This window comes from Amaranthus tricolor, chromosome 9, assembly GCF_026212465.1.
Source record: "Amaranthus tricolor cultivar Red isolate AtriRed21 chromosome 9, ASM2621246v1, whole genome shotgun sequence".
In the NCBI taxonomy this organism is placed as follows: domain Eukaryota; kingdom Viridiplantae; phylum Streptophyta; class Magnoliopsida; order Caryophyllales; family Amaranthaceae; genus Amaranthus; species Amaranthus tricolor.
The window spans coordinates 26,728,145-26,740,242 of NC_080055.1; the positions used below are offsets into that span (position 1 = coordinate 26,728,145).

General features: G+C 35.9%; 1 protein-coding gene across 8 annotated transcripts; it reads left to right on the top strand.

The window, feature by feature from the left end:
- The first annotated feature begins 511 nt into the window (after positions 1–511).
- LOC130823988 (pentatricopeptide repeat-containing protein At4g18975, chloroplastic) lies at positions 512–11,802 on the top strand. Of its 8 annotated transcripts, none has more exons than XM_057688847.1 (10): positions 522–844; positions 1,835–1,911; positions 3,527–3,919; positions 4,333–4,442; positions 4,533–4,628; positions 4,766–4,806; positions 8,311–8,413; positions 8,487–8,630; positions 10,514–10,726; positions 11,121–11,802. In XM_057688847.1, the coding sequence occupies exons 4-10, from the start codon at positions 4,365–4,367 to the stop codon at positions 11,310–11,312; spliced, it is 867 nt and encodes a 288-aa protein (XP_057544830.1). In that variant the 5' UTR covers positions 522–844; positions 1,835–1,911; positions 3,527–3,919; positions 4,333–4,364; the 3' UTR covers positions 11,313–11,802. The 8 variants fall into 8 exon arrangements, with proteins under 8 accessions (XP_057544827.1, XP_057544832.1, XP_057544830.1 ...); XM_057688845.1 differs by having other exon boundaries at positions 3,527–3,915; XM_057688848.1 differs by having other exon boundaries at positions 3,593–3,915.
- Positions 11,803–12,098: the final 296 nt, after the last annotated feature.

Here is a 12,098-nt window from a genome sequence, read left to right on the forward strand (position 1 = left end):
GAACCAGTAGAGATGCTCGGTCATTACACGCATCTACTTGCGATCTATGTCATATAATGTAGTTCTTGTCCCCAGTCCTCCTATCAATCGCATGTAGTGCAGGTTGGGTGTCACAGCATCCGGAATAACCTGTTCTAAATCGAATTGACACATTACACGATACGGGAGATGTGATTCGACGATGTCAAAGCAAATTAGTGGACAAAGCGATCTCCAAATCCCATGGCCCGATCTACATATGTGTAACACCCTGAGATTTTTTGACGTCATTAATTAAATTTTAATAATTTTTGGGATTTTATAATTATGTTAAATTAATTTAAAAGTAGTTTTAATAAATTCCTTTCATATACGAATTTAAATATTAACATATATTTATATTAAAAAATACAATTATAATTTCTAAATAAAAAAGGTTCGAATCAAAATAAGTTTATTTTTTAATTGGGCTTCGCAAGAAAATAAACTTAGGTAAATAAATAAATAAATAAGTGTATAAAGAGAATCACGCCGTAACTCCGTTCCTTCTCTTCTCTCTTTCTCTCACTCCCTCCTCCTCACTGTGAGCAAGAGCAGCCGGCAGCCGGCAGCCACCAGCACAGCTGCGCCTCTTCTCCTCCTCCACAAGCAGCAACTGACTCCTCCCCGTCCTCCACAGGTAGCAGGCGGCAGCAACCGGTCTTGCTCCACCACCTGGCAGCAGCAACTGCTGCTTTGCGTGCCCCAAACAGCAGCAAGCCGCTGTGACGCAGCCCCCGCAGCCGACGCAGCTTCTTCCACCACCTTTGTGCTCCACACCACCACAACAACCTCCTATACCCTGACCCATTTCTAGTTCCCCTTTGTGAGCCATCTCCTCTTTTCTCTAATTTATTTTCTAGCTTTTGATTGGAGTTTTATTAAGTGTATTGAGTTTAATGTTGGTTGTGTTAATTTCATTGAATCTTTTTGTGGATAAGAATTTGATTGATGAATTGAACATGTTTTATGACTTAAGGTTTGAAGTGTGATTTGAAATTATGGGTGATGTGTTAGGTTTTGTATTAGTTTCTTTGAATCTTAGTATGAGTACGAATTAAATATGTTATCTTTAAACACGAAATGACTAGGGTTTGGATTTAGAAATGAAATCACTAATGATGTGTGTTTTATGCTATATTTTGGGTGATGTGATGATTGATTAAATAACTTTAAAAGTTGTTTTGAAACTTAGTCGATTGATTGTTGTTGTGATAATTAGTAATGGTGGTGATTGTAGCTGAGTATGGAAGTGATTTTGGTTGTTAAATTGGGAATAATAGTTGCTAATTGTTGTGGTTTGATTGTTGCAAACTACAAGTACCCTTATTTGGTTGTCATTAAAGTCATAATGCATAATGTTAGTAAGGCTATGAACATAGTGTCAACTTGTTGATAATTATTAAAGTTACTTGTTATGATGTCTTGATTATAGTTCTTTCTAACCTTGAAGAATATAATAGATGATATTGCGATGTGATAAACTTAAGATTCGTCATTGTCGTCATATTAGCACTACATTAACATCGCAAGATTTAAGTGTGAATTGATATGTTATCTTAAAGTAACGTGGATCGATATAACTCAAATTGGTTGATGTAAAGGAATGATTCACACGATCCTTTTTTCTCTTAAATTGATGGGAAGACTTATGTTGTGTTGAATTAATGATTTTTGATTTGTATTGAATAAGTTGTGTGTGTGCTAGAGTAATCGAAAACTCATGTTGAATGGGTGATAGTGGTTACTTGGGCATTTAGTTTGGTATGGCAAAGTAGTTAAGGGAACTTATTAGTTCTACTCATAACTTATATAGGTGCCCATTTCGTAAGAGAAAAGTAGAGCCTTAGTTGGGTGATTTTGTTGCTTTTGATCGTGCAGTGACGCTTACAGGTACGTATACGCAGTAATTAACCCTTATATGCAATTTGCTTTAAGACATTATTGTTTATTGTGATAATATACATTGCATTGAAACTATGAGATACTAGTGAGTACACTTTATATGAAGAGCTATCGATTATGAAATCCTTGCGCTTAGAATAGCTATAGAAGATGAGAGTGTTAGTAGGAGGCGGGGACCACTCCCTTATTTATCTAAGAATTGGATTATGCCTTACTTGGAGTTAGAATGACTCCTTTAGAGGTGAATTTCATATTTTGTTGAGTGGCTTAGTGGGTTTTGGCGTGCTGTTATCCCAGGACGCTCATTAATAGTCGAAAGTGGAAGTTATTCCCATCTGATAAAGTATTAGATTATGGTTAGTTGGCGTGACTCAACTGGATTATGTCCGGTTGATTTAGTAGTCCCCTAGGTGAGGTTCGACGGGACCACCGTAAGGGGGGTATGAGCATGCTTGGGTCACTGGGCGCCAGATGACCGATATCGCCCCTTGACCGAGGTGTTACCATGCGGGCCTTGCAAACCCCAATATGGTGGCCTCTTCACTGGTTTAGTACCCCAGTGTGTTAGTTTTTCCCGAAGGTAGGACCCGAGAGGGTCAGCTGGAAGGGGCATGAGCTCATACTTTGCCATGGTCGCCGGATGGCCGATAACGCCTTTGGCCGTGTCATTATGCCTGGAAATAGAGAAAGATCCACTGATAGAAAGTTATTCAGTGATAGAAAATTTATTCATTGATCGAAAGTTATTTAATGATAGAAGGTTCATTCTTTGATAGAAAGCTTACACATTAATAGAAAGTTTACTTTTTGATAGAATATTTACTTATTGATAGATCATCTACTTATTGATAGAATAGTTTATGCTAGTAAGAAGTGTGCCTAAATTAAGTTACCTCAAGGGTATTATAGACTATGATCACACTTACCTTAAGATAGACAAGCTCTATAAGGTCATGTGTTAGGTATTCTGTTAATGCCTTGGTCGAGTTGATACTTTACGTGATTTGCAAGAGTTTATGTTTGAAAAGAGGAGCTTGAAGACCTGCATTCTACCCAAGAACACATGGTTCAGGTTGGAAAGCACGTAATGAAATTAAGAAGTATATGTGGTCGATAAACGGTTACTATCTGTGCTTGCGTTTTATGAAATCATCTTATGTTGTTTTATAATATAATGTTATCTAGTAGTTGGCCTTATTATATTTGATGCTAGTTATTGACGTGTACGTGTTTGTGTTTATGTTTGATTGTTGGTGACATTCTATGATTGTCCTGCTATGACACATGGACCTTTGGTCTAATGTCGAGCAGCATGAGGATCATAGACAGGCGTAGCAGGTATTGGAGCTTCTTTTGCATTGCATTGTATTGGGGGAGAGTGATGAGGGCGAAGCATAACCTGTGTCATACCGTTATCTTTCGATTTTGTAGCTCTTGTTATCTTTTGTAAACTTTGGTTGTATGTGTTTTGTTACGAGGCCTTGTGTCCTCCCTTGTATAATTGTATTTCAGCTGCGTAGTTTATAACTATGTATGGTTTTAAAGAGTTAAGTCATTTTAAAATTGACGGAGTGTATGTGTGCTTTTGTTATCTTGACAACAGACTAGCCAATACTATGATTTAAATATGGGTTTGAAATAATTTGTGGCCTAAATAACCCATGGGCAGTGGCGGGCCTTTGAGCGATCAAGTAACCATCACCTTAAAGCTTAAGCTTTTTGTTGAGTTGGTCTTCTATCCCGTATTGGGCTAGTTGTTTACAAAGGGGACAAGAGCAACGAAAGTAAAAGGCAGCAGCTTTGGTGTTGGTCTTTCTACGCACAGACAGGAAGAGTGAAATAATGTGAAGCAGAGAGTGAAATTGGAGAAAAAAGAGAAAAAGGCGAGAGGAGTTCATGCCTACCTAATCGAAGACCTATCATTTGTAGTCCTCACGGTGTTCTTGCCTACCCAATCTACATATCTAGCGGTTGTCATCTTGTGCATTCTATGTGGGTAATTTGTTATTTATATTTAGCACTAATTTTTCCTAATTGTTATCTTACTACTTTTGAGTGATGTTTTATGGTTGTTTGTCGTTTGTGTTGCTCTAGTATTGGCTATAGAGGATTTCGGTTGTACCCATTAATTTATTAGTGATTAGTGGAAGAGTTTGGTACTGCTTACGGTCCCCTGGTTTTTTCCCTCATTGGGTTTCCACATAAAAATATTGTGTGCTTTACTTTTGCATTTTTACTTTATTGTGCTTGATTATTATTGTTTGCTTGTTTGGATTGATTATTTTGCTCATCTAACAACTTAAAGCGAGAAAATATGTGTGCGTTAATAGTGCCACTTTTCTCAACACTGCCCTAATTGGTGTATTACTTTAAGATGCAAACTTTTGAATCAATAATTAAAACTTTCAGGAGCTTGTAGAATTTGATGGTTGTAATTCTGTATGAAAGAATTGAAGATGATTGTTCACGATGGCAAAAGCTTCTATATCCTTGGTGCTCCTCACATTTCTTCGAATCAGGTTCTAGTACCTTCGATTCCTCTTTATATTTTGTAGTCAATTATCTGTTATCAAATTCTCAATTTCTTGCATTTGTCATTTATATCTTAGGTTAAGTCAACAATGATTGATTTCCAAACTCGAGTTTCTTTTGGAGGGATGTTGCTTGGTCGAAAACCTGCTATGCTCTTTGTTACTAGTTTTCAGGCAAGAACCTGTTTGTTTTTTTGTTTTTTTACTCATTATAAGTTTATAACTAATGTGTTTAAGTATTGAAGTGTCTAGAGAAGTTATTATACTTCTTAATTTTTGATATTGATTATCCTTATGAAATCAATTTTCAGAGGTCTTCCTCTTCCAATGCTTCTTCCAATGCCATTGAGAAGTAAGTATTTGAAACCCCTTTTGGTTTTCCTTTATCTGTTTGTTAGCTAATTAAGGTGTCGTTTGGTGTAAGAGGTGGAAATGGAATGAAATGGAAATAGTTAAAAGCGAGAAACGGTAAAACTAAGGTTTATTATTATCAAGTATTTGGCATAATTATGTCATGAGTAACACTAATCTTTATTCCTTTTCTTGTTTTTGGCAAAAATATGTAAATGAATCACTCACATCTCCAAAAGTAGTTATCGCTGGATTTTATCAATATAATTATATCTTTTTAATAAGAATCATGAAAAACTGTCAATATGACTTCAAAATTATGACAGTTCTACAATAATCCATCTCAAAATTTTTAAAAATTATAAGCTTAAAACGAAAATTTCAGACAAAAGTTTTTAAATTGTGACAATTTACGTTCATCTGATGATATTTTCACCAACTTAATCCACAATGAATAAATGGCTGTTCAATATTGTAGCAAAAAATAAATATCAATAGGAAGCAATAACAATGTAAAAAATGCAGGAATAAGTCGACTAAAATTCAAAATAAAAAACAAAATCAAAGAAAAAATCGGAGACGGAAGTGAAGAAGAATTTTTTTTTTTTCAGATTACTAATTTGTTGAAGAATTGGAGAGAGAATAAAAATGAGTATTTGAATGAGGAAGGAAAACTTGAATTAGGAAGAAGTATTAGAACAAGAGAGGAGGGAAAAGGAAAAAATTTACATCAAGGAGTAATAGAATCGTTTACCAGTCTATTCAGTGTATTCTGAGCAATATCAACTTGTTGGATTCATTACCGCCAAGTACTGGAATGCATTAATTGACCTCTCCAACAAGTCAAGTGGTAACCTATGTTACTCGGACTCTTCATTTTGCTTCTGATAGAGGACTTTTTTAGTATCGTTGCTAAAGCCTCTAATCAAACAAAATTTATGAACACCCTTAACTATAACTACACAAGTGTAGTGGCAAGTAGGGGGTCGATCCACAAGCAGACGAGTGTGAGACCTAGGGCCTCTTCAGATGTTGGGGAATCATGTATGGAAGATTGGCGATGAGCTAGACTACAACTACAACTATGAAAATAACAAACAAAGAAGCAATGGAATGGGTTAACCCACTTGTGATGGCTATCCTATGGTAGAGGTTTTGATTTCATTTGGTTTGATTGGAGAGAAGTGAAACACAATACAAATAGTGATCCGATCCTGGATTGGGCTTGGGATCACCTCCAACAATAGCATCCTCCTCACTCTTATGAGTAAAGACAAGAGAATCGGGCAACAAAAGTCCACTGTCCGTCAATCCTCCCTTACTCTCGTAGGCGGAGGGGAAAACTCTTAGTTGAAGGGGTGATTGCAAAATTCAACTCTCGTTGATCCCTTGCACCCGACTTATTCATTGAGCAAGGGTTTAGGTTACTCCGCGATCCAACCCTCGTTGACCTCCCAAAAGCAACTTTGGCAACCCTCAAGCAATGGATGGAGCAACCCTTCTACTAAGTTTCCATTCAAACCGATATCAACCAATATTCCACCATTATCAAGCCATCAGCAAGGGTTGAGCTAACCCTAAACCCTAACTAACTACTCACTACTCATAATCATAGCTAACAAAATCATAAACAACATATAACATAAGCATTCAAACACCAATGACTTAAATATGGATAAGACAAGAGTAAAATAATAAACAAAAATAAATCAATATCATGAGATAGCTAAATTGAACAATTACATAATAATGAAATACTAAAATAAATAAGATTAGAAATTACCAAAAAAAAAAGGAGAGAGATTCAAGAACAATAAAAACCCATAAAAACCCAAAGTTAAAAGCTCCATGAAAATGGTTTGCAAGCTTCAAATAATCACCAACAAAAGCTAATGAAAGTAGTGAAAGATGAAGATTAACAATAAAAACTAAGCTTTGATTAATTTAATTAAGACTAGAATAAAGAGAAAAATGAAAATGAGAAAACTAGGGTTTATACAAAAAGAGAGAAAAAGATGAAAAAAAAAACTGAAAATGAAAATTGCTAAAATACTACTTAGCTTTTAAGCTATTACAAATACCCTCTATTTATACCCCTTAGAAAATAAATATTTAACCCCAAATAATAATCATAAATACCAAAAAGAAATATTGGAAATTGTAAGTTGAAAGTTGGAGAATAAATCTGATTAAATCGGTGCTTGAAGCTTCTATTTCACTGATGCGGGCCTGGAAAACTTGTATTATATTCGTTAAGCGCAGAGAAGTAGCACATTAAAAGTGGTTGCTCAGTTGGTTTGGAGCTTTATACTGCCTGTATGCTGCAAGTTGCAGGTTCTGAACCTTCTGGTTGCGTTTTTGTTGTGCCTTGGTGTATTTTGCTGCTTCCTGCTTGGCACGCTGCACGCGTAGGTGATTGGTGCTGCTTCGATTTCCGATCAATCGGTCGATCTCCTATGTAATTTTTTCGTATACATTATGGAATATCACCCAAATAAGATCGATCAATCGATCTATGTAGATCGATCGAGTCGATCCCCTTTGACTTGCTCAGCAACATTCTGGAGCTTTTTGGTTATAAGATCAACTGATCGATCCAAACAGATCGATCTCCTCTCTTTTGCCAAGCCATTTTAGAAATAATCTATCTCCTTCGTTATAACTCTGAATTCGACGTGTGACCAGTCGATTTGAAGCTAATGAAATCAACTTTAGTCTTCCATCAAGATATCCACCAAAATTTGAGTGCGTTGACGTTCATCGGCACTTAAGTTGACTTTTCATGAATAATGCTTCTTGCTTTGCTTGAGTTGAGCTTTTCTCCACTTCTTGGCCTCATTTCTTCCTCGGCTTTGATCCATGCCTCCTCCAAGCTAGCATGCTTTAAAGCTCGAAAATAGGTAATTACTTTGCTAAAACGAGCAACAAACATGCTACCCTACAAAAGGGCGTAAAACCAACCAAACGCAATGGAAATGCACGAAAACCGAGGAATAGTCAATATATTATGCCCAAATAAAATGTAAAAACAAGGTTTATCAGCTTCACGTACCTGTGTCTAATCCTTGATGCTCGAACATTAGTATGACACTTAGACACTTCATTTTAGGTTTAAAATTGAATATTTAGGCGTTTCCAACACTAAGACACGTACCAATATCTGACATCAATACCCGAGTCCAAGCAACATAGGTGGTAACGTAATCACTTGTTTGATTCCGTTTGTTGCCTTCAAACTTTGTGTACCAAACACCCCCTAAACGCGTTGGCTCACTTCATTAGTTTCAAACTTCGATGTACTGTTACAAATGAAATATTTTTCTTTTGTATTCTTATTGTTTGCCATAGATTGTAAAGTGACACTTTGAACTCTCACCCCCAAGATAACATCAATCAGCTAATTATGTCAATTCTTGAAATGATCAAGTGAACCACCGATATGTTGAAATTAAACTGCATGCTTGTCTTTAGATGTTGGCACTATCATTTTGATTCCTTTTTGAAGATCTGGAAAAATTGTCAAGAAACCAAGGAAGAGAGAACATCACTTGTGGAAACGTAGAGACTCTGCTGGTTCAGGAGATAAAGCAATGAATCTTGTTCGAATTGTAAGTTTCTGGACTATTGTCTTTTCTTACTACTACTTCTGCTATCTATGACTGTTTTAATTGGTAATTTTAGGTTTCCGGACTTCCTAATGAGAGAGAGGCAGTTGATCGTGCATTAGATCAATGGATCGCATGGGAGCTGGAATTTCCTCTGATTGCAGCAGCTAAAGCTTTGAGAATCTTAAAAAAGCAGAGGCAGTGGCTACGAGTAGTTCAAGTATGATTCATATCTGAATATAAATCTCTTGAATTATGTTTTTACTCTATTTCTTTATTACCATTGGCCTATGCGATCCTAATTTATGATTTTACGGCCCTAACTTAGCAAATATGGCTTGAGATTGCTCTATTTAATTCCCAATTCGAAGGGGATGTAGCTTAATTTGATAACTCTATTATGTATTATAACCATATGTTGTAGCAGTCTTGCCGCTATTGTATATAGATCTTATCCTTCTACATTGCTGTGTAAATAGTGTTAGATTTATGCTTACAGCCAAAACGAAAACACCTGCCACCTACTTTAATCTTTGACCAATCATTCTACCAGAACCAACTGCTACTGAATTGCACTGTAACTGTAGAGCGGCCGCCAGCCAGCAACAGCCGTGTGCCGATATTAGTTCATTCTTCATACTTGGTTTTATCAATGCATAAGCTCTTAATGATAATAGTCCTTAAAACTAGCAACTTATGAGCAACACGATTTCATCCCTCCTCCCATGAAAAAAGAAATGATAAGACATGACATTTATGGCAAATTCAAAAATGTCATTACAGCTATATCTATACCAAAACTTGAGTTTCCTTTGTTTGAGCTTGTGAGCTTGAGGGTTATCCATCATTTAAATCAGTTCTCAAAGCCTGGCTTTGCAAATCAAATTGTAAACAATATGGTGTTACTTTGTTTTTCTTGAGGGTGACTCGTAAGTCATAATCACTTCAAACGTGAGCTTAAGGTGGTTTATATGGAGTGGAAGATCGGTGAACGAGGGGTTGTGAAGCATGGCTTGAAGCAAAGAGGAGTCGTGCATGAATGGCGTGAAAAAATGAATGTGATGTTGGCTGAAAATGCGCCCCTGCTATGAGTTTTCTGTTGACTTCTGATCTATTGTGTTTGAACTAGCACTAGATGCGCTCGTTCGAGCACTTTTCATGATAGAAGTATCTTTATTTCTTCCTCCAGTATTAATAGCCTTGAGTCTTTTATTTTTGCTGGGATTCACTAATGGTTTGAGAGCAGTTTCATGTTTATCGTTCTTGCATAGTTTGTCTCAATTTTTGATATATTGAACGCTTGTTTGTTGTGGCCTGTGGGAATTAAACTCTAGATTAATTAGCCCCATAGCCCTAGCAGTTTCTAATGTAAAAATTAAAGGAAAAATTACCGTGAATAATACAACCTTTAGTTAATTTCCCTACAATAATACCAACCATTGATTAACCATGAATCATACCAACTTAGGGGGTATTAACTAATTTATCAATTTTTTTGTCATATAATTACCTATAGTTTGATTTTTAACATGTTAGGGATTTTCTAGGAAAACACTTCTTTAAGTTTGGTATTATTCATGGTTAATCAATAGTTGGTATTGAAGGGAAATTAACAAAAGGTTGTATTATTCACCCTAATTTTTCCAAAAATAAAAGATGCGACCTTTATTATTTGTGTATGTTTTGTTCAGTGAAACATAATTCGCTAGTTAGTTCTCCTTTTAAATTCGCGATTCGCTCAAAATGGTTTAAAAATAGCCTAAAACCGATCATAATTCGCTTTTTTCAATTTGCGATTCGTGAGGTGATTAGCGAATTACGTGACATTGGTTTTGTTGGATATAGACACTATATTTGTTGGATCGTACTTGACAAATTTCTCCTTCAACTTCTGAATCTTTAAAAAATCCTATTGCTGAGTTATTTGCAGATGGTTTTGGTGCTTTACTCTGCATCATATGCACTGAAAAACTCAAGCCAACTTTTGCATACTCATGCTATCAGTTGATGTCGTTTGACCAACTTAAAGTTGAGGTAGACTGTGTTATAGATGTGGAGAAATGGACTGATTTACTGTTTCTATGGTGATTTACTGCTGAATAGGTTGCAAAATGGATGTTAAGCAAGGGCCAAGGTACGACCATGGCTACATATGATACAATCCTATTGGCATTTGATCAGATGGGGAGATTAGACGAAGCTGGATCTTTGTGGAATATGATTTTACACACCCATACACGTTCTATTTCGAAGCGATTGTTTTCTCGGATGATTTCATTGTATGATCATCACGATGTACCAGACAAGATCATAGAGGTAACCGAGGCGCTTATTTGTATTATGAACTAGATATGACTTTGCATACCCCTCTCTATCTCTGTCTATTCATATAGAAAGCAGAGACCCTTGGATTGTCATGACCAGTGTAACATAATTCACTAGCTAATGTGCTTCTTAAATTCGCAATACGCTCAAATTTGTCCAAGAATAGCCCAAAAACGATCATAGTTCTCTTTTTTTTGATTCGCGATTTGCAAGGAGATCAATGAATCATGGTCATGACATAAGTTATTTGTTGTCCCATATTTTTTATGCAGAATAGTAATAGCTTATCTTTCTATTTTGCTTCAACTACAATTGTAGTGATAGATACGGGATTTCTTAACCTGTGAGCTATGGCATGCGCATGATTCTACTCTGCAAATTTCAGGTTTTTGCAGATATGGAAGAATTAGGCGTCAAACCAGACGAGGATACTGTCAAGAGGGTTGCACGAGCATTTGAGACACTAGATCAAGACGATAAAAAGAACTTGGTTGTTCAAAGATATGGGTGTAAATGGAAGTATGTCCATTTTAAAGGCGAAAGAGTAAAAGTCAGAAGATATCCATTGGTCGATTGAAAGCCGAATCAGCTGAAAGCTTCAAACCTGTGAATGTTGGATATTAGTGTATGACTGTAATTGGAGCTATGATGTCCAACCTCCTAACTATCGTGCTGCGAATTAGAATACTTGGATCCATGGTCGAGAAAGATTTCACAACACCCAAGTAAGAGGACAATATTAAGGACTGCGAGGATTCACCCTCTCGATAACACTTGAGCATCAACAGAATAATGTGTTTTTGGTGATTACGATGCTTTGGAGTATTTTTTGAGTTCGGGCTATGAACATATAGGTCTCGCTACGGGCAATGGAGGTCAGTGACAAGGTTTTTCTAACTTCTTTAACTCTTGCATTTATAATTTACACTGCTTCTTATTTACCTCAAAAGAAAAGAGTTAGAACTCTTGGTAGTAGCTTTTCTAATAATTTTATCTGTATTTGTTAAAAGTTTATATGTTGAAATATTATTCATGACTTATGAAACTAAATTACAATGCTTGCTAGAGTTGTTGGTCTTTTAACTATTTGGAAGTATTGACTGATTTGCTAGATTTTAAGTTGTTATATAAATGTTTTGTAAAAGCTTGAAGCCAATGAAAACACTACTTATAGAACCTCATTACCTTTTTGTTTTAGTTTGAAATTGAGTTTTTGGTAGCTTAAAAGTTCTTTACCAAACACTTGTTTACTGTTTGACCAATTAAAAACCCCAAAGTCAAAAGTTAGCCATAAAGCAAACAAGAAAAGCCATTTGTCAAACACACGTATATCATAGCATTTACTAAATATTATGCCTTAATG